At 47.0% G+C, this 20,967-nt stretch overlaps 6 protein-coding genes; 5 read left to right on the plus strand and 1 right to left on the minus strand.

The window, feature by feature from the left end:
- Positions 1 to 1,830: 1,830 nt before the first annotated feature.
- FFUJ_00745 (uncharacterized protein) lies at positions 1,831 to 4,411 on the plus strand (the record flags this gene model as incomplete). XM_023571641.1 has 5 exons in its annotated part: positions 1,831 to 1,851; positions 1,903 to 2,610; positions 2,758 to 3,260; positions 3,485 to 3,828; positions 3,876 to 4,411. The coding sequence occupies 5 exons, from the start codon at positions 1,831 to 1,833 to the stop codon at positions 4,409 to 4,411; spliced, it is 2,112 nt and encodes a 703-aa protein (XP_023425580.1).
- A 728-nt stretch (positions 4,412 to 5,139) lies between these two features.
- FFUJ_00744 (uncharacterized protein) lies at positions 5,140 to 5,475 on the minus strand (the record flags this gene model as incomplete). XM_023571652.1 has 3 exons in its annotated part: positions 5,140 to 5,260; positions 5,311 to 5,381; positions 5,431 to 5,475. 3 exons carry the CDS (start codon positions 5,473 to 5,475, stop codon positions 5,140 to 5,142), a joined length of 237 nt encoding a protein of 78 aa, XP_023424761.1.
- Positions 5,476 to 6,437: 962 nt separating this feature from the next.
- On the plus strand, positions 6,438 to 7,662 carry FFUJ_00743 (related to nucleoside-diphosphate-sugar epimerase; the record flags this gene model as incomplete). XM_023571663.1 has 4 exons in its annotated part: positions 6,438 to 6,457; positions 6,525 to 6,538; positions 6,590 to 6,781; positions 6,839 to 7,662. 4 exons carry the CDS (start codon positions 6,438 to 6,440, stop codon positions 7,660 to 7,662), a joined length of 1,050 nt encoding a protein of 349 aa, XP_023425524.1.
- A 2,436-nt stretch (positions 7,663 to 10,098) lies between these two features.
- Positions 10,099 to 14,319, plus strand: FFUJ_00742 (probable heat shock protein 70; the record flags this gene model as incomplete). XM_023571674.1 has 8 exons in its annotated part: positions 10,099 to 10,141; positions 10,340 to 10,517; positions 10,577 to 10,742; positions 10,802 to 11,100; positions 11,152 to 11,227; positions 12,924 to 13,453; positions 13,716 to 13,746; positions 13,798 to 14,319. The coding sequence occupies 8 exons, from the start codon at positions 10,099 to 10,101 to the stop codon at positions 14,317 to 14,319; spliced, it is 1,845 nt and encodes a 614-aa protein (XP_023424762.1).
- Positions 14,320 to 16,317: 1,998 nt separating this feature from the next.
- FFUJ_00741 (uncharacterized protein) lies at positions 16,318 to 17,542 on the plus strand (the record flags this gene model as incomplete). XM_023571685.1 has 5 exons in its annotated part: positions 16,318 to 16,530; positions 16,689 to 16,787; positions 16,846 to 16,968; positions 17,018 to 17,130; positions 17,188 to 17,542. The coding sequence occupies 5 exons, from the start codon at positions 16,318 to 16,320 to the stop codon at positions 17,540 to 17,542; spliced, it is 903 nt and encodes a 300-aa protein (XP_023424763.1).
- A 2,772-nt stretch (positions 17,543 to 20,314) lies between these two features.
- FFUJ_00740 (uncharacterized protein) lies at positions 20,315 to 20,622 on the plus strand (the record flags this gene model as incomplete). XM_023571696.1 has 2 exons in its annotated part: positions 20,315 to 20,341; positions 20,389 to 20,622. 2 exons carry the CDS (start codon positions 20,315 to 20,317, stop codon positions 20,620 to 20,622), a joined length of 261 nt encoding a protein of 86 aa, XP_023424764.1.
- Between the last annotated feature and the right edge of the window lie 345 nt (positions 20,623 to 20,967).

The following is a 20,967-nucleotide window of genomic DNA, read 5'->3' on the forward strand; positions in this document are numbered from 1 at the left end:
AATATATATAGTATTTATTCTTAATAACTATAAATTGCAATTTAATTTAATAATAATCCTATTTTATTACTAAAAAGGCTTCTTTAAAGAAGGCAATAAATAATTTAAAAATCGGCTTTAATATAGCCTTTTTCTTTAAATTTAACTTTTATACTTACTTAATTACTAAAAGAAGATCTATAAAGAGAAAGTATTATTATAAGGTCTAATAGTTACTTATTAACTATAAGAAAGAAAGTTATAATAAAAAAGGAGGCTATAATAAGTTATTAAGCTATAATAATAGCTATATTAATTTTAACTAACTTAATAGAGGTATTAAAGATAAAAGGTAAGATATTTTATTTAATTATACTATTAAAAGTTAACTTTTAGTAAGAAAATTATTATTAATTTAAGGGTTAGTTAATTTAGCCTCTTTAGCTATAATTATACTAATTAGAATAGGTAAAATTACTATTAAAATCATCCCTAAAGGCAGTAAGAGCCCCTTATAGATATAGAATAGCCTTCTTTAGATATAACCTCTTTAACCTACCTGTATAAATGTATCTGCTTTGCAGCCCGGTGAATTTTATCGGGCTTGCCGATCAGGGCCTTAAGTAGCCAGCCGTGAAATGTGTCAACTGCACGGAAGAGTCTCCAATTGGAGGGTTTTCGAGGAGCCAATCTCGATCAAGGTCAATCAAAGTACTAGCGTCTTGACCAGCAGAAGGGAAATGATCTATAATTCGACAACGACTACGGAGTACCTATACGCAAATCTTTCAAGATTAGAATACTATGCATGGGATCATAAGCTTAGAAGAGTTTATATAGACCAAGGTAGGCTTAGTCTAAACTTTGTCATAACACTATGAGAATTGATCAATATTGCTCATTGACCATTTGCTCGAAAGGATGAAACGACTATTTATTTTGCCATAATTGACATAAATAGTATAGACACCTGTGTAGCATTGGAATTTGAGCCAACATCAACTTGGCATCTAGTGCAGACTGGCAATCTCAAACCACGCCTGTAATCACCGCAGCGACTTCATCAGTGCACGAGATATTGTAGGTACCAGACTTCAAATAGCCCAGGGTATATCATATGTGAAGCAGAGATATGTTATTAAACTTTGATAAAAGTAATTAATTGTGCTTCAGTGGTGAGATTGCTTGTTGAGTTGATGTTAGTTTTAAAAAGGACATACTTTAACATCTTGACTCTTCTGACAACCCCAAGGCTACTTTACCCATCTGCTTCAACTCAAAAGATCTCTGTTCATATAAATCAATACAAAGAGCTTATAAACACACTTGTTAAATCCCCCGAAATACAATTTAGCGTTCTCTGGTCACTGGCAGCTGTTGGCACTGCTCCCACCAAAATTTATAGCTACCAAACCTCATCCTCCCGACATGAACCCTCAGAACCTCCCAACCTCCCATTTCATTCACTGCGAAGCATAACGAGTTTGGTGCCTCAGTCAACATCTTAAACCCAGGCCGGGGAATTCCCCTCGCTATAGTGAGCGCAGTCGTCTCATTCATCTCTCAATCATCAAGCTCTTCGACCCGTCGTGATAAACACCGTTTCCCGCACACGCCGAAAGTCAACACTGCTTGAAAAAAGACACACCGCTATAATAAAACTGCGCGCTTTGAAGTTATTTGTTGATCAGTTGAAGAGTATATCGGTCTACCTTGAAATAACATCACGCACGTTGATCATCTTCCAGGCTCCTCTCTTTTCTGCGCCTCACTTCACTTCATTTTATCGCACCCTCATTCATACAAAGCTTTATTACTTTCTAGATGCTTGAAGCTCCTTCAAGCTTCAACATGAAACCGCTATCCGAGAATGTAAGTAACACCCTCTTTCACTTACAAACACTCAAATACTAATGTCAGCAGTCGCTTCCATACACTGAGAGCGACAATTCGGCCCGAGATACGCGTCACGGGCGTAACACCACTTCCTCTTCCATCTCATGTCATTCGGATCCTTTTGGAACTTCTGGAATTGAGGTTGAGGATGGTGTTCAGCTACGTGACTTCTCATCTCCCGGTCCAGTCATGTCTCGCTGCATGAGCCCAGACCCAACCAGATTTGTCGCTGAGCGCCCATCACGGCTCAACAATGAGGACGCTGGCCTCGCTGTGCCAAAGATCAATGAGCCTTTAAGCGATGACTATGCCCATTCCGAGTGGGAGACTGTCGCTGGAGAAGATGCCTGTGAAATCCATGCCGAATCTTCAACTCGACCGCTGAAACGTCGAGGTAACTTCAATTTTGGGAACAAACAGCAAGCCCAGTCTCAGCCGAATCAAAACCTCTGGGTACCGCAAACGCACAACTTTGAGCTCGTCTCACCTGGAGACCCGTCCGTGCGAAATGTGCCGAGATCAGCTCCCCATTTGCACTCGTTTCACTCCTCGTCCAGCTTCTACAGCGAATCACTTCGTAACAAAGACCCAGACACTTGCGTCCCTTGCGATCCCGAGGACTATCCACAGAACAATCATATGTACTCTCGTGCCTCATCCGACAGTGATGAGGACCCTTTCAAGTATGACACAGATGCATACTCGGGCTTTCTACGTTCATCGGCCGAGCGAGAAGTCAGTAATGCGCTGCACCAAGCCGGCTTAGCCGTCTCCTCAAAGGAAACGCTCCCGCGATCTACTGATGGAAGCTTTCCCCTCGCTTCACAGAGAGTCGCTCCTGTTGCATCCTTTTACAATGCTGCGGCTATTCATTCGGCTTAGAATGTCGATGAAGAGGTCAAAGTTCCTGTTCATCGGGAGGAAAAAGCGATCCGCCGTGTCCCCGTCCCTGATAGACGACTACAAGGTGAAATTTCTTCTCTTGTCAAGAACCGACCTCTCACCGGTACGGAGGGTGATTGGCAGACTGTCACGACCGAGCATGCCTTCGACTCGATGCAGCAAGACTATCACGACAGCATTGCAAAGGGAACTGGAAGCAGTGTCGCTGATGTATCCGACGTGACGGAGCGTGAGCTTCATCCTCGCTCTTACGGCTCAAGAGACAGAATCATTCGGCATCCTTCTGGTAACAATAAGTATGGCTCTTACCGTGTTCGCACCGACAGAGGAACGAAACTCCCCGTATCTGTCCCGCAGTACGGTGAAGGTCCTGGAACCTATGCCTCAAATACAACTCGCAACTTTTCCCAGGCCAAGTCGCGATTACCTGAATCTGCAGCTCGTTTTTCCAATCTGTTTCGCAGGGAGCCATCTGAGCAGACGTCCGGCCATGAGAACATCCTCCTCTCAGACCTGCCTCCAAAGAGAGGCAGCTATCAGAGCCTCGACTCGGACGCAGCTCCTCATGGAAACGCTCAAACCGATGAAACGATTTCTCCAGACGGCGAAAAATACTTTGGCTTCAGTTGGAATAGAATCCGAAAGAATCTCGGTCGTGATCCCCCAAAACCCCCCTGACTATTTTTGACAAGCCACTGTACAAAAGACGGTTCCAGGAGTCCAACTCGGACAAGCCTGCCCACGTTCCTCATGATGATTTTCTGTCCAAGATTCCTCGTCTTCCGTTTCCTCTTGTCAGTCTTCCCGAGGCTGCAATGCTACAGCAGTTCAAACGACAGAGAGGTGAAGAGGATCACAGTCAGAGTGCAGGCAATTTTGGGGTCAGGGGAAGGTCGAACACGATCAGCACTGCAAACTCTCCTCCTCTCCCAAAAACTCCTTCTCCTCCAAAGAGAAGCTTCTGGCCTTCGTCCACGAGTGGCGATGTCACACGACCTGCCCGTATTCTTCACCTTCATCGACTGCCTCAGGCGCATCGTCCACGTGATTGTAAGTTGCAACGCTTTCATATGTAAACACAACTGACAAGGTTATAGCAAATGATAGAGTCACTGATATGCTGGTCTCATCCTCTGCTATCCTCGATACTCCCCCTCCTACCGACCCAAAGTCAAGCACTCATCGTGTGTGGTATCGAAACTTCCAGCCAAGCATTTCAACATGTCGCACTGGAGCACATACTCCTGGGTTCTCCACCAGCGTCAATAGTCGACGAGTTGGTCATTGCCAGTCTGAGTTTGATCCCCTCGCCGACAGCCCCTTCACTCAGAGGGAGGCTCGCCTCATCGAAGAGGCCCGCAAAGATATTCGCATCCATCGCCGGCATGCCGACATGGTCGCCCAACGAGGAAAGCAAATGTTCATGTGGGTCATGATCCTCACTCTCTTCTTCCCTTTCATCGGCCCTATCGTGCTCTACGGCAAGCTCAACTCGACTATATCGTGGTACACCCACGGAGAAATGCAGTGCCTTACCAAGGACCAGCGCGGTACTCTCAAGCAGCAACTTCTCGTTGAGGCTGTTGTCTATCCCGCAATCATCATCGCCCTTTCAGTGCACTACTCGATTTGAAGGTCCAAATCGGAATTTCTCATGGCAAAGGTGGATTTTGGGATCGATTTTAGATGTATTTGGGAAAGCAACGTCAGCGAATTTGGCAAGGCAACGATGTACATAACGTGGTGGGATGAGAAATGACTGGGACTTAGGCATAGGCCTTGGGACATGACTGGTTTTGTGGTCTTTTGGCTTCTATACCTACTGGTTGGTGTTTACACCGTTTCACAATCACCAAAAGCAACATGCGTGGGAAGACCAGTTGACTCGGAAAGAGGTGTAATTTATCTCACCAAAGCCTTTGGAATTGCTCAAAATATAAGCATATATTAAGGTCGTCCTCGATGCTTGGTGACTTACGTGCCGTGTTATTGAACTCGCACACTGGAGCAGTTACGGTCAGGAATCACTGCCAATCAACCGCTGGTTCCATCAAAATGAGTTCAAGGCTTCAGGGGTCACAATGATGCCATGAATCTTCACCTAAGCTGTCACCTGTGAACTGAGATAGAAAGTAGTGAATGTGACATATGTGGCAATATGACAGGTCTCTATTCTTAAATCACGATCGTGACACCTGGAATCTCAGATCGGCAATTCCTCTCCCGTCAGAGGAGTGTCCTTTGGCTGGTCGAGAGCCTATAGACTCATAGCACCAAGCCTCAGTACCATCTCACTCCATTAAATTGATCCTACTATGCTGCATCCATATTCATCAAAGCAGCCACTTTCCGTCCCAAGACTTATTTCTTGCCAGAGTCGGACGAGTGAGTGTAGTCACTGGGAGACGTGTAGGTTGAGCTACCTTGACCATCGTTGTAGTACGTGCTTTCATTGGGGTTGGAGTAATAGTAGGAGCCATCCCTGGATAGAATGTTAGCACCTGATATGCATCTTGGTCAGTTCACGCCTACGTGTTAGAGTAATGATAAGAGTTCGAGTTGGAGGCACTAGAACCGCAGTCTCGAGCGCAATAATGGTTGCCCTGAGATGTTAGCGGTGACACAATTAGGTGTGTAGATGACGGTTCTAACCTGGCTGTTGGTGCCAGAGCTCTTGGTGGTGTAGTCCTTGGGCATGTTTACTCGTTTGAGGAACAAGAAGATGGAAGTGGTTTCGTTACTCTGAGATTCTTGCGAGAGTCACTATCGAAAGTTCAGAGGAGCTTCAGTCTAGGGAAGTCGAGCATTTTATAGTGAAGGGGGATTGTCCCAAACGATGCCATGCCGTTTTCACATCCATGTTAGTTATCTCTTGTGGTGATTTCATTGGTGGTTTGCCTATTGCAACTACTAAAGAGACACAAGCGAGGAAATCGTGTACCCCGCTTGTCGTCGAAGTTGCTGGGGAAGCTCGACTTGGGTTGGTTGATATTAGCAATTGAGTTTCTCGTTAATTAGCGTCAATAGTTCAAAACAAGATAACAGAAGGTTAGTGCTAGTGTGGCATAATATGGGTTTTACATAGAGCATACAGACAGAGTAAAGCACAAACAACACAGGATTGAGTAAGCCGTAGGAGCCTTGCTTCATTGCGGCTGCGGAATCACTCTATGAAGGATTTGCGTTTCTTGATGAGATCATTGCTTCAATCTTCTCCTGGAAACTTGTGGTTTATGTGTGCTTACTGTCAAACCGGAAATTCCGGTCTGACCTAGGTTTGTAATATGCATAGGGTAAGTCAACATTTGCGAAGTCAAACTTGACATCGGAGGGACAAACAAGGCTGTTTTATTGGCTATTCCCTCTTATATTCCGCAAAAAGGTATGCAGTTAGGTCATCTTTTCTGTAGTTCTAGACCGAGTTGTTGTATGTAACTTGGTCCGAGTGCAGTTTCACGCCGTATGTTTGCTTTGTAAGTGAAGAGGATGCTGCAATCTGCTTCCTTGGAACTGCCACAAGATTCTGGACAACACACATATAAAGCCAACAAGCCAGCTTCTTTTCCTGTAAAAGTTTGAAGTAGCTATCAACCGCTAAGAATATTATTTGCTGAACCAAACACTTAGTCTCATACAACTTTATAATAGCCAACACTGTGATGGCAACCAAAATTTTGCTGTAAGTACCAATCATACAACTCTTTGTATAATATATAATCATTGAGAAAACTAACTTATCTCTCTAGTACTGGAGTCACTGGTAAGAATGGTCCCTTGAGCGGAACTTGTCCAAACTGACGCTTACCAACAGGCTTTGTTGGAGGCACTGCCTTTGCCAAGATACACGATGCCCACCCAGATTATGACTATACCCTCTATGTCCGTAGTGAAGATCGCGCAAAGACTATCTCGAAGAAGTACCCCAAGGTCAGATTCGTGTATCGAGACCTTGCAAGTACCGATGTGATCGAGAAGACGGCATCTGAAGCTGACGTGGTTGTTCGTATGTTCAACATACCTCAAGAATAAGACGAGAACCATGACTTACACTAGCGAATAGATACGGCAGAATCTGCAGACTCACTTCCAGCGGCAAAGGCAATCGCAAGAGGCCTTGCCTCTGGCCATTCAAAGGAAAATCCGGGATACTACATTCATCTTTCAGGAGCGGGTATCCTGACCTGGTATGATCTCAAGAATCAGCGCTATGGCGAACCACCTCTGCCAGAGCAGAGTTACCATGATATAAATGACATTGATCGCATTTTAAATCTTCCTGATGAAGCGATCCACAAGGATGTGGACAATGCTGTTCAGAGTATCGACTCAGGTATCGTCAAGTTCCTCATTGTATCACCTGGTGTCATCCACGGAACTGGTCTCGGGTTGTTCAATACGACTAGCATGACAGTTCCAGGCTTGACTCGAGCAACATTCGATCTTGGCTACACCCCTTTCGTTGGAGCTGGAAAGGCAAAATGGGACTACGTTCATGTGGAGGACCTTGCAGACTTTTTCGACAAAGCTATCGAAGCAACCCAGGATCCCTCCAAGAAAGAAGACCCTGAGATATGGGGTAAGAAAGGATACTACTTTGTCAGTGGCGGTCAACACCAATGGAAAGACCTGGCAACCTGGGTTGCCGACGAGGTTCATCGTCAAGGGTATATACCCGAGTCTAGTACTCAGTCTGTTACATTTGAAGATGTAATCAAGAATGGCTACAAGGCTGGAATTGCGTGGGCCATTAACTCTAGGGGGGAATCGGAGAGAGCGAAGAAGTTTCTGGGATGGGAGCCTAAGGCCCCGTCTCTCAAAGACACAGTTCGTGAGTCTGTGGTTTGGGAGGCTGAGATTCTCGATCTGAAGCCCAAGTACAAATGAGACTTAGGACAGACAGTAACTTTTTGTAACTCGGTACCGATTTTAGGGCAATAGTTCTTGAGCAACTGTGGGCTTGATGACGTTTGCGCAGATGTCATGACGTACCGCTTTCATCCTGGGAGATATGAAGCAATTCGCAGAATTCACGCAGAATCATTTAGGACAATCAACAGATTGCATTTGGGAATGATCTCAACCATAGTGGCAATGTATCACCATACCAGTTCTCAAAAGATGCCTGGGCCTTGATCTCTCTTCATAGTCTTATCACATACTGGACTTCAACACCGTAGGTCGAACTATTGGCCGCCATTCTAAGCCAACAAGCATAATCTCATTTTTACGAGTATGTCTCACAACGCATTAGCTCACCTTCATTGGCATCCTTATTGTGACATAGCACAGTCCGATGGCCTGAGAGGTGTCTCCCGAGGCATCACGTGAGGTTTCTTCTATCATGCTGTAGACTGATCAACCCTTTGACGTGTATTCCTCGAGGCAACCACTCCTTCGCTGCTCCATACCCGATCAAGGCTTGTACAAATAATGCTCAAGTCTCAAAAAAGCTAACTCTGTTGCAAAGTTCCAGAGACAATACATAGCTAGAACAGCCTCTACATTAATCTGATGTTATAAGAGTAGTTTATAAGTTATTTTAAGGTCACCAAGAGTCGCCATTTATCAGATAGTAAGTCGACGAGAGGTACTACGATAGGACTGGTGGCTGCAAGTGGGCAAGTTAATAATTCATACTTACAAGCCGTTCAAAGACGTCGCAAGGCACGAGGGTCCGTGGTAGGATCTGAATTTGGGGTTTTATTAGTTAACATTGCTGCGATGCTTGGCTGATTTGCAGTGTCTGTCGTAGCGAGTCTTGTTTTGATAAAACACCACAAGGTGCACACGAAAAGTCTTTCTCGCCACGTTCGACGCGGCGAGGGTGAAGAGGCGTTTCAAAATGCTTTTCCAGCTCACCGGAACTGGTGTAAGCCTTCTCACACAAGTTGCAATAGTGTGTCTGGTTCGCCACAGCTTCCTCTCTCTCTGTCTTTTCTTGCTCTTATACCTCCGAGCATTGATCCTAGTTCGTTTGGGAAAAAAACTCTGGAGTAGGGTTTGCACGCTGTCGTATGTTGTCGGCCTCGGCCCACTCACGAAGGCGCTCGTTTTTGCGAAGCCGTCTCAGCAATTCCAGCAAGTTCCTCAACACTGTGCTCGATACCAGGGATAGCTTCTAAGAGAGGACTGTCAGAGCACAGCCCAGACCAGGGTAAATCTTCGATGTGCCAGATTGTATTATCGCGAAAAAAAACTGCATGGTCCAAAAAATGGCGTGGAACGCAGCCTCGAGGGCAAGAAAACAGCAAACCTTGCTGTGAGGTATCAGAATAAACTTAGCAAAAGGGTATCCTAAACTTATGCTAAGTTACCTAAGTCTTTTTAACATTTAGGATCGAGGTCCTGAGTTTTCTTTCCTCCCCTTGGCGTGTAGTCCTCGAAGTAACCACTGCTTCATATCTAGTTGCTAGTCCAAGACTTAACCAAAGACAATGCAGAACTAGGACAGCTTTGACGGTGATACAACGTTACAAGAATGGCTCATGAGTTGTCTCAAGGTCAAAGAGTCGTCATTCGTCAGATAGCGAGTCAGACAGATACTATGATGGAACTGGAGGCTGCAAGCGAGTAAGTGAATAAATTCGTAGGCGCCGCAGCTCCGAAAGCGGCAAAAATAGTAAAGTCGGCATTGCCGTCAAGCTTTGGGTACACAAGCTTGAGGAACAGCTACTAGTTGGGCTGCAGTTCTTCCTCAGGCAACCGAGGATCAGGAACTCGGAGAAGAAAATTTGATCTAGGTAGAGGCGGCTAAATCCTTGCCACTGGCCATAAGCTGAGTGATGATTTGTCGAGGTAGTGGTAAATCTCTTTCGAGGTTCAAGGTTCACAGTACAGTGTTATGTTTGAAAAGATCGCTCTCGCACTTTAGCCACACAAGTATAGCATGCATGCGGTTTGACTGACTGCTAATATATGTATAGAAAATATGGAACATGAGATAACGATGCCAAACTATCGGCGAGGGATAGTCTATACCAAAATCATCAATATCCCCGGCTTAGAATTACCTCGTTCCCGATTTCTCGCGCTCTCAAAAGTGCGTTTGGTTGCTCAGCAGAATCGAAAGAAAAAAAAAGGAATGGAGCCTTGAAAAAAACTCAGGCGAGGGACTTTACCGCGATAGGTCTAGCGGAGGGGATTCCCTACCCCGCCCCGCAGAAAAAGTTCACAGGTCCCTCCAAAATTTATTATTCTTTTAACGCAGCGCCGCTCTCAAAATCAGAGTGGGAGAATTTCCTTTCTTGAAACCCCACGTTCTTCTTCTTCTCCTCTACATCCTTCTTCCCTTTCCACCACAAACCTTTCAGACAAGACAAAATGGCGGACGAAGTGTATGACGGTGCCATTGGCATTGATCTGGGTATGTCTATCAACTTCTCTTCCGATGCTGCTGGTGTTGTTGTCGACATGTTTTATTCTTGTGCGCCGCCATCCGGCGACTCGCTTCATGATGCCCTCATCAGAGGATACTCAAGAACACAACGACCAACTTCAAAGACAACACACTCAATTATCGGATAACTTATCAAAACTACTCACTAACACCGTCCTTCTACAGGTACTACCTACTCCTGTGTTGCTACCTACGAGGGTACCAATGTCGAGATCATCGCCAACGAGCAGGGTTCTTTCACCACCCCTTCTTTCGTTTCCTTCACTGATAAGGAGCGTCTGATCGGTGAGGCCGCCAAGAACAATGCTGCCATGAACCCCCGCAACACTGTCTTCGATGCCAAGTGAGTTTTGTTCTCACCTCTCCACGCACAAAATCCCAGTTTCTGACTGATATTCTCAGGCGTCTGATTGGTCGTCGTTTCGATGACCCTACCGTCAAGAAGGACATCGAGTCTTGGCCCTTCAAGATTGTCGATGACAACGGCAGCCCCAAGATCGAGGTCGAGTACCTCGGCGAGAACAAGCAGTTCTCTGCCCAGGAGATCTCTTCCATGGTCCTCACCAAGGTACGCACAATTTTCCCCGCCCCCGCACTAGTGCAATTTTCACTGACCCCTCCAAATAGATGAAGGAGATTGCCGAGACCAAGCTCGGCAAGAAGGTCGAGAAGGCCGTCATCACTGTCCCTGCCTACTTCAACGACAACCAGCGACAGGCCACCAAGGACGCCGGTTCCATTGCCGGTCTCAACGTCCTCCGTATCATCAACGAGCCCACTGCCGCCGCCATTGCCTACGGTCTTGGTGCCGGTAAGTCTGAGAAGGAGCGCAACGTTCTCATCTACGATCTCGGTGGTGGTACTTTCGATGTCTCCCTCCTCAACATCCAGGGAGGTGTCTTTACTGTCAAGGCTACCGCTGGCGAGTAAGTAAACATGCATCCGGACTTGTATCACGAGATACTGACACACTTCAGTACCCATCTTGGCGGACAGGACTTCGATACTAACCTCCTCGACCACTGCAAGAAGGAGTTCGGCCGAAAGACCAAGGTACTTAGTTCTTTTATTTTCTTTTGTTTATTTGTTTTCGACTGTATTGCAACATCATCACAACAAGGTATCAAGTATCGCAACAAATCAACAGGAGTTTCTATGAAACTTCAACACTCAGTATCTCTGTCTAGTTATTACTGGCGGCTGTCTACTTCTTGCTGGAATATGGCGCCTTGAGTGCGGTAGTATCAACTGAAGACAGAACCAAGACAGCTTCATGGCACTCCTCAAGTAAGTCCTGGCAAGCCCTGGCACTTTAATATGCTTCATCTTGCTAATATTTTGCTAGTCGATTATTCTATCTCTGGCGGTTCTAGTAGTACTATACTGTGCTATTACTGGATCTGTCTGTAGTTATGGGCTGGTGCTAGTGGCTCAAGTGTCGCTCCTGCTATAAGAACTTCTTACACCTCAGCACCCATCCTTCCTCAACACAGCACCTGCCATACCTACCAGCACGGCCAGTCATGGCTGCCATACTTGCCATTATTTGGCTGAGTCCTGCCAGCAACTGCCAGCCTGGCCCTGTATACGCCTTCCCATCAGAACTGAGTGGAAGTTAAGTACTTATGGGCCAGGTCTGGCACTCAGAACTTGCACTCCCATCCCAACTATCTACAATGGCTCAGCTAGACACGCCCTCGACAGATCTCACCAGACTCATTCTCGCTCTGCTGGTCTCTCCTCAATGCCCGAGTCTACGTTCATCCTACGTTTACCACTGTCATTTCTTCCTTCAGCACTCTCACTACTCTGGTCGAGCTTGCTCAGCTTACCTTCTGCCCTGGCCTCTTGGACACAATTTGTATGCCCGCCCCGCCAAATCATGTCTGGTTTAAGAGCATTCCCTCCTACTGTCCCAAGAACTCCTGGGGTATTTACGTCTTGGTGCTTAAGAAGCCTGGCTGTACTCCTGGTATCTACATTGGTTCAGGTACAGCATCGAATCAAGGAGTATCAGCACGTTTTAACGGTCATCGAACTGGTAATGCTTGTCCTTACCATGTCGAAGAAGCCAAACGCAATGGTTTTGCCATTACCTATATGGCTCTACTTGTTTCATGTCCCATGCCTACGCCAGACCAGATACCTCGACTCCGTGTTCTACTACTACTGCTTGAAGCTGCATTTACTTGCATTTTCTGGAGTCTACGGCATCGAGATAAGCCTTGTGGGATTGAATACCTGGCACCTTGGTCTGTTGACTCTTATCCCTGGGATGGCCTGTGTTCCCACAGTCCTTTACTTGATAGTGCAGAAGTTCGTCCTGGAGATCTCAACCTCAGCCCAGAACAGCTTAACCAGATTGCTGCCATCATCAAGGACAAGAACCGTACCTACCAAGCCAACTACCAGAGAGCTCTACGCATCAACCCAACACCTAAATATACTGCACGTGTTAAAGCTCGCAACATTAAGCATGCTCCAGCAACCAGAGCTCGCCAGCAAGCAGCAGTTGCCAACCAGACTTACCATTGTTCTGTCTGTAACGTGTCTTGCCGCGATGCTGCATCTTTACGCCGCCATAACCAGACAAAGCGCCATCACAAGAAGACAGAGATGGGTGATGATGATTACCATTGCGAACTTTGTGTTCTTTCTTTTCGATATCTCTCTGATTTCAATGCTCACAAGCGAACAATGGGCCATATTGCTCGAGAGAAATTCAACAAAAGCTAACACTCTACAACAGAAGGACCTCTCTGGCGATGCCCGTGCCCTCCGACGTCTCCGAACTGCTTGTGAGCGTGCCAAGCGTACTCTCTCCAGCGGTGCCCAGGCCACCATTGAGATCGACTCTCTCTTCGACGGTGAGGACTTCACCATGTCCATCACCCGTGCCCGTTTCGAGGACCTTAACGCCAAGGCTTTCTCTGGCACCATTGAGCCCGTCGCTCAGGTTCTCAAGGACGCCCAGATTGAGAAGAAGGCCGTTGACGAGATTGTCCTCGTCGGTGGTTCCACCCGTATCCCCAAGATCCAGAAGCTTCTGTCCGAGTTCTTCGATGGCAAGAAGCTCGAGAAGAGCATCAACCCCGATGAGGCCGTTGCCTACGGCGCAGCGGTACAGGCCGGAATTTTGTCCGGAAAGGCTACCTCTGCTGAGACCTCCGACCTCCTTCTCCTGGACGTCGTTCCCCTGTCCCTGGGTGTTGCCATGGAGGGTAACATCTTCGCTCCCGTTGTTCCCCGTGGTACTACTTGCCCTACCCTGAAGAAGCGGTATGTTTCATTTCCTAGTTCTCAAGTTTCGTATTCATTTCTCGGGATGTTCCTGTGGTGTTTCCGTGGTGTTTGGGAATTTTGGTCAAATCTCAGCCTCGTGCGAAATGACCCACATTCCACATGGGACCCCACATTTCTCAGCCTTATCCTAACCTTAGCCCTAAAGCTATCCAGCATTCAGGATAACCTCATCCAACATTCGTCAAATTTTATGAACTTTAGATGACTTATGAACATAAACTAACAATGAATTTATTAGAACATTCACCACAGTTGCCGATAACCAGCAGGTAATTTTGCCCTTCGCAATCATTCAAGAATGTTTCACTAACTCGTAACAGACTGTCCAGTTCCCCGTCTTCCAAGGAGAGCGCGTAAACTGCGAGGATAACACTTCTCTCGGAGAGTTCACTCTTGCCCCTATTCCTCCCATGCGTGCCGGTGAGGCCGTCCTCGAGTGTGTCTTCGAGGTCGATGTCAACGGTATCCTCAAGGTCACTGCTACCGAGAAGACCTCCGGCCGCAGCGCCAACATCACTATCTCCAACTCTGTCGGCAAGCTCACCACCGACGAGATCGAGAAGATGGTCAACGATGCTGAGCAGTTCAAGAGCAACGACGACGCTTTCCAGAAGAAGTTCGAGGCCAAGCAGCAACTCGAGTCTTACATCGGCCGTGTTGAGGAGATCGTATCTGACCCCACTCTGTCCCTTAAGCTTAAGCGTGGCCAGAAGGAGAAGATCGAGAGCACCATCAGCGACGCCATGACTGCTCTTGAGCTCAACGAGTCTTCCGCTGAGGACCTCAAGAAGCAGGAGCTTGCTCTCAAGCGCCTTGTCACCAAGGCTATGTCTTCCCGATAAATGCATAATGCTGTTAGGAATTGCAGCAGTGTAGATATTTCGGAGTACTGATGCTGGAGCAAAGAACTGAGCACCCTCGACGCCTCGCGAGGGGCGATTGGGATTACGACTGGCCACGGTGGATTTTCCTTTGTCGTTTACGGTAATTGGACGAGGAGAAGCCAAGGCATATGAAAAGTTCTGCATGTTTCATGGGTATGCCGCGCTAGGACATGGGCGGCTATGACTACTAAAATGAGAGCTGATGGGAAAATCGTCCAAGGATGGTTGTGGGCTTGTTGGGCCAGAGCCTGCAAGAGCGGTTGATGGCCTGTGAATTTAAGCATAGACAGGGTAGAATGCAGATACGGAATGATGCCTTTTTACCTACTTAATGATTTGTTCTCAAGTTGCTTTGTGATGCTCTATGAGGATCACTTGACTGATCATGATGAGTTGTGCTAGTGTTAGCTGCTAACCTTATGTTGAGACCCTGCAACTATGTTATTCTACTATTACTCTTGGGTATTATGCAAGTAGTATGCAACTGGGAGACTGATATCACAAGGTTAATAGGCTCAATAATTAAGCAGCGGCAGCTAAAGACTATTTAGGCGTAGGTATAGTCTCCTGATGTGAGGAGTTGGTGCTTATTTGCCGTTTAACTGAAGGTAATATGCGTAGTATTCGAGGAATTTGCACGTTACTCGCCTGTTTCTTTCTTCAACCATAATGGACACATTTAGGAACCGATTGTGCCACTCTCATATGTGGTTAATCAAAATGATTTATCAGTTCCCCCTTGATGAGTCTAGCCAGTCTACTCAAGATACTGCAATGTTCATGAGTATCTTATAAATTTTGACCATAATCCACTGATTTTGTAATACCTATAGATAATCTTGATGATATTGAGATGAATTATGATATACTTGTCATTTTTCACTTTTCCTGTGTTCATTATTTGCATCGGTAGATGACAGACTGACACCAATGTATCACAGCAGCCAAAGATCCATCCTGATGATATTGAACACTCGAAGATTTGTACGAACCAGTTAAGCCAGACTATTCAATTCAGTATCATCATATTCAAGAATACTGTGACCCGTTTGTTGTCCAATGAAGTGGAAACACTTTCACGTGCTGGGTGTGGGACTTAGATGAATTCTGATTTCTTTTCGATACTTGACAACTTCCACATGACAATTACCGTCCATGAATTGACCAGAACTCTGTATGCCACAACCTGATCTGACCATGGTATTCGATGGCAACGAAGTTTGACCTTTTATGCAAGCCTGTTGCCTTCAGGACTCACAGGCAATGACATAAGCCCCAACCAAGGTCCAATCCTGAGCACCCAGCCAGAGGTAGTACCCAGCAGCAGTGCATTCAAACCACCGTCAATGCTGTTTCACGGCCGATTTGGGCTGAGCCACAATCAAACCCTGGTAGAGACGAGTGAACAGTTGAGACGGACCCGATGAATTCGCCAGTGTCATGGACTGTTGAAGACAAGGTATATAAGAAACGAGTTCATAGGTAGTCAGGTAGCCTCAGTGAGCCAGAGACTCTCTGACCCTAGGTCCAGATGCCCAAGATAACCAGTCAAGAGTCTACTAATCTACATTAAAACTATGGTCATTTGACTTAATCGTTTGATTGAGGTGCTCAGATTAGTCATCCTAAGTTTTCTTGCCTTGACTGTGAATCAATTCTTGGGCGTGATCTTCTTTTCAAAAATACAGTCATGTCCAATCTCATAATCACAGCAGCACCCATCTCAAGGTTTCTAAACAGACTCTTTTATTCTATGAATCATCGTGATTTCTTTTCCCTCAGGGTATCAGGCAACAATTGAGGCGAGTGACCTGATTCATCGTCCTCTAGGGCAGCAGCGGCCTTTGCTCTGGGTACCTACCTTACTATATAAAGCCCCTCCTCCTCCAACCTTCTTCCTCCTCCTGTATCTTCACACACTCTCACTTCTCATCGTCGCCTACAACAAGGGCCAATATGGCCTACAACAACACATCTCATGGCAGTTTGCATGCCCTATTTGAAGCCTCATTCCAGAAACTCACCGATGCTGTGTCAAGCGACACCTCCACTGTATCACACAAGGCCCACTGCGACCGTAATGAGCAACACCTACTCAGTGGATTATCCATCATCGGTGCGGGAGACGAACCCGCTGACGCTGAATTCATACAACATAACCGTCCTCCTGTACAGGCACCCAGTGACGAATTGATCCAACGTCACATCTTGGTCGGAGGCCAGACCTCTACCATTTCTTGTCTACCTCGCAATACAAGGAACACTTGGTAAGCTTGTGGTCCTATATGCTTCTGCATATTACCCGTGACTGACGCTAGTTGTGATAGAAGTATCTCGGCAACACTGACTTCCACTCATATCTCGACATTTTCGATGAGCTCAACACAGAGCTCAAGCATTGGCAGACGGCGAGAGCCGGCAAATTGGTATGGCTCGCGAAGTCGCCATTCAAGAGCAGTTTCCTTTGCGATGCCATGGGCTTAGGCATTGGTCGTCGCCGTTCAGGTGAAGCGGGCCATGCCCACAAGGTCTGGGTTTAACGCAATCGTCACACGGGTTGGTTGCGTTCTCCAATGGGTAGACGAGATAAAGCGACATTGCAAACCAGTAAGTCAACATCTCCGTCTTGGTCACCCGGTTACTTATTTTACAAAAGAGCATTGGCCTTCGTGGATCACTCGACGATCCCAAGATCGACACAAGTCGTCTCTTGGACTACGGCATCGTCATCTTCCTCAAGCGCCGATACCAAGAGAGTCTTACCTTCGAGTATTTCTGTCACACGAGAGTGGCGCCGGGGGACTCTGCAGCTAAAATGACCCACAGAGGAAATGTAGAGCGCCCGAATGCCGTTCTACATTCCAACTACTACAGCCAGGTCAATCGAAACATCACCGTCCTCATCCTGGACGAGTCCCACGATTATCGCAACGAGCAGTCGTTATATTTCGACGCCGTTAAGTCGTTGAAGTACCACCATCTCTTCATGCTTAGTGGTACACCAATGTTCAGCCGTTCCGAAGACATCATGCGCCAGTCACGACTCATGCCAGGTGGCGGCTTGTTCAGTAGCAAGGAGCACTACAAGGCACTGTTCTACTCAGATGCACAGCAGCAGCATCCCACGGGGCCTCCATTGCAACTATTTAACCGATTATATCGAGGCCTTATGGTGGCTTGACCTAATACCGTGGTGAAACTGAAACCGATGAGAGTATTCGAGGACACATTCGAGTTCGGCTGTCTTGGTCATGGATCTGATGGACACTGAGGGGATGTGAGAAAACTTAGTACCTCAATCTTAAATGATAGAAATATTTAGGTAACTCTGGCCTAAACTTGGAACCTGTATCCTAAATACTTTTCTTATTTAGACAACTCTACCCTAAAATTAGGGGACTCTTTACTAAATTTGTTGCAACATCCTCCTCTGATGCCAAGTTTTCTGGATTGAGTTCCCTCATGACCTTCCATGCCACTTCTCTTTCTACAATTGTTGCGAGGTAATAGACCTAAACAATGAAGTCAACGATCAAAGAGAGCGTTACCCGGTGTCAGATCATGTATTCTTTCACACCGACCACAGTGCCCTGTTTGATGCTCGGAGACCTATGAGCTGACCATCATTATAGCCTCATTTGGCACATAGAAAAGGTGTTGGTGGTCTCAACAATGCCCTAGCGAGGGCGGGTTCAGAAGTGAGGTTGATCGAGTGAGAAATAAATGCCGCGGGGTCTACCGAGAACGGAGTCTTGATGATCATCTTCCATACTTCTGCCACTTTCTTTCTCTTTTCATCATGTCCCACTCCACTCCATACACAACCAACAACACAAGCCATTGCATAGCCAATGAACCAGACCCCATCCGCCCGGGACGGATAAATACGATCATGCAGCGCACTTTATTGGCCAGTTGGTTAGGTATTAGATGTAAAGAAACATGCCGAGCTTTATATCATGCCTGATTAGGTTTCGCCCACATCCCGCTTACAAGTCACTCGTTCAAGGAGTCATGATAAGAGGAGAAGCCCTCAGCTAGATGGTAAATACCCATTTGTAAAAAGTACATTATCCAATCACCGCGCAGTTCTCTCTTGCCTATGAAAGAAGAAACTTCCGGTCAAGGATGTGTTGGCTCTGTGCTTGGTCTGTTTCTTGTTGATCGTTGCCTCATATGATGAGGCTCGAGAGAACCGCCTGTAGATGGAAAGTAGCGGAATTCAGTGATCGCTGTGTTACCAAGTCGGAAGGTAATACTAAAGTAAACGTAATTCCGTGATCTTGTGGTGGAATAAGAGATTCTAACTAACACTCAGCCTTTCGACAGCTGGGGTTCATCACAAAGTCTGAATGCTCATGATAATGCTACGAATTATCACTGATAAACCGCATTTATACCCTGTAAGGTCAATATCTAATGTTCAGCTCTAGCTTTTCTCAAAATCATCTGCCCTCGCTCTCTTTTTGTATTCCAACCTGCACAGAGCGTGAGGTCTTTGGGGTTGTGACCAGGGTTGGAGCATAAGTGTTGGTTGACCAATGAGGACAACTCCTAAGCGCCGCCGTTGCAGCCTGTCGCTAAACCCTACCACCCCTGAAGAACCAGGAACTTGGTATGGATTTAAAGTCGCTTTGTCATTGCCTAATCAACGTCACTTGCTAGGCGCAGACGCGCTCTTGCGCGCTCTTGACCATATCTCTTTGTTTGAACCGCAGTCAGTCAGCCCAGAGTCCATTAGCCGGTGTCACCACGGCCACAGCATGCAGGGAACTTATAATTGCTCGGAAGCACTTCGCGTGACCCGAACTAGTTTTCGACGCAAACCGAAGCTCTTGTTGGTGACTAGACTAGTTGCGATGCAGCAACTCTGGCTCACTAACACCCACACCGTCACTTTCGGAAGACGGACAGCTTCTTGACGGCTTGGGTCATCCGTACTCACGGCACGGCCCACTAGAATATGCAACTCGTATCTAGTTACTTCGGAGTTCTCCTGACTTGATATGGTGACCTAGTACTACTCTTGGGAAGGTGGGTGCCGCCCCTGCTAGGCAGTTATCACAAGAAGTGATTATCAATACATGCATGACGATAATTTCTTTGTACCAAGAAACGTGCCAGACCAACACTTCAAACAAGGGTAATGTGTGACGAGCTTTTGTGAACGAGGACAGCTAGAGCTAGTCTTATCCGTGCCGTCCCGTGCCCCATGTCCCATGCCCCATGCCTTGAAGTAAGTCGAGACGTGAGAGAATTAGGGATGTTGGAGCTAGAGTACTTACTTCTGCATCGGCTACATCTCGATTGAGGGTGTTTTAGTGAACTGAACCAGTCACGGGGCCACTTTGCATGTAACTTGTTGGGTATGTATCGTGAGACGATGAGGTTGTTGTTGGGCGATCGTAATCAAGGCTGCAGCTCGACTACACTCGTCTGGGAGACGTCAAGCTTGGAAGGTGTAATGCAGGTAGAATGCAGTATCAATCACTTGACTCATACGCCATGTGCCAGGGTGCTTTTACGGGGTCTCAAAGGAGCAGACACAGATGCATGATAGTGGTTGCGTGTCGTCACCTCAAGTCGGACCGTAGCCGACCGAGACTAAGCAAATAGTTTGTACAAATATGCCTATCGAAGTTTCTCAAGCTCTACAAGCCTTGGGGGCCGTCGAAGGAATCAGGCCGCATCAGAGGTCGCCCACGGGAAGATCCTAGGGCCGCAGATGATACCAGACACACCAACACCCTCGGCTCTTCGGGGTTCAAGGGTCTGACGACACCAAGATGTAAGCGGTCAGAGTGCGAAGAGCGTGACAGTATTGCTCCTAGGAAAAGATCGGAGGAACTCACGCCAAGGGCCGTAAAGAGTGTGACGATGAGACTCTGTTGCATGCTGATCTAGTGTGTTGCCTGCTGCCCACTTGCTTCTGAGCTCCGGGAGGTCATCCGGAATGAAAAGTACCAAGAAGAGACGCAAGGTTCGTGAAATAGCATGCGCAAAACGACCCGAACCAACACAACTTAGGCCTTTGAAGACAGCATCGGCAAGGGGGTTGCAGGTGTAGACGCAGACGCAGACACAGACGCAGACACAGACGCAGATGCAGGCGCAAGAGGTAGTAGTAGGCGCAGCCGCAGCGGAGTTTGTCTCGTACAGGGTGGGCCAGCCGAGGGTGAAGTTGTCGATTTACCAACAACCGCGCCAGAAAGACGCCGCTCGAGTCAAATCATCGACTCATCGGCTCGAGGTTTGCTGTGATGGGTTGAGGCGCTTTGAGTTGATGTGAAGACAAGGTCAGGTACAGCCGCGCGCCATCACACCCAACCTAAGCTGCAGGAAGGCGCAGGGGTTTATCGGCCCCCACCTGGAGAACAGACAGGGGGGATGTGCGGCCGCCTATTTATACTGTGTATATAGCGTGCATAATGGCCGCGGGTACAGTGTCAATTCCATCTAGGATTTCTGTCGAAGCAACAACTCCAAGCGCCCCATGACAGGGGTAATCGCTTCCCTGATCAAGCTCAGTCCAATCAGAGCCCAGCAATACTTTGTAGTAGGAAAGAGTTCTTCTAGTTGAAGCCATCGGACCTGCTTTAGTATGTA

The sequence above is a fragment of the Fusarium fujikuroi genome, chromosome FFUJ_chr01, assembly GCF_900079805.1.
Source record: "Fusarium fujikuroi IMI 58289 draft genome, chromosome FFUJ_chr01".
Lineage (NCBI taxonomy): Eukaryota > Fungi > Ascomycota > Sordariomycetes > Hypocreales > Nectriaceae > Fusarium > Fusarium fujikuroi.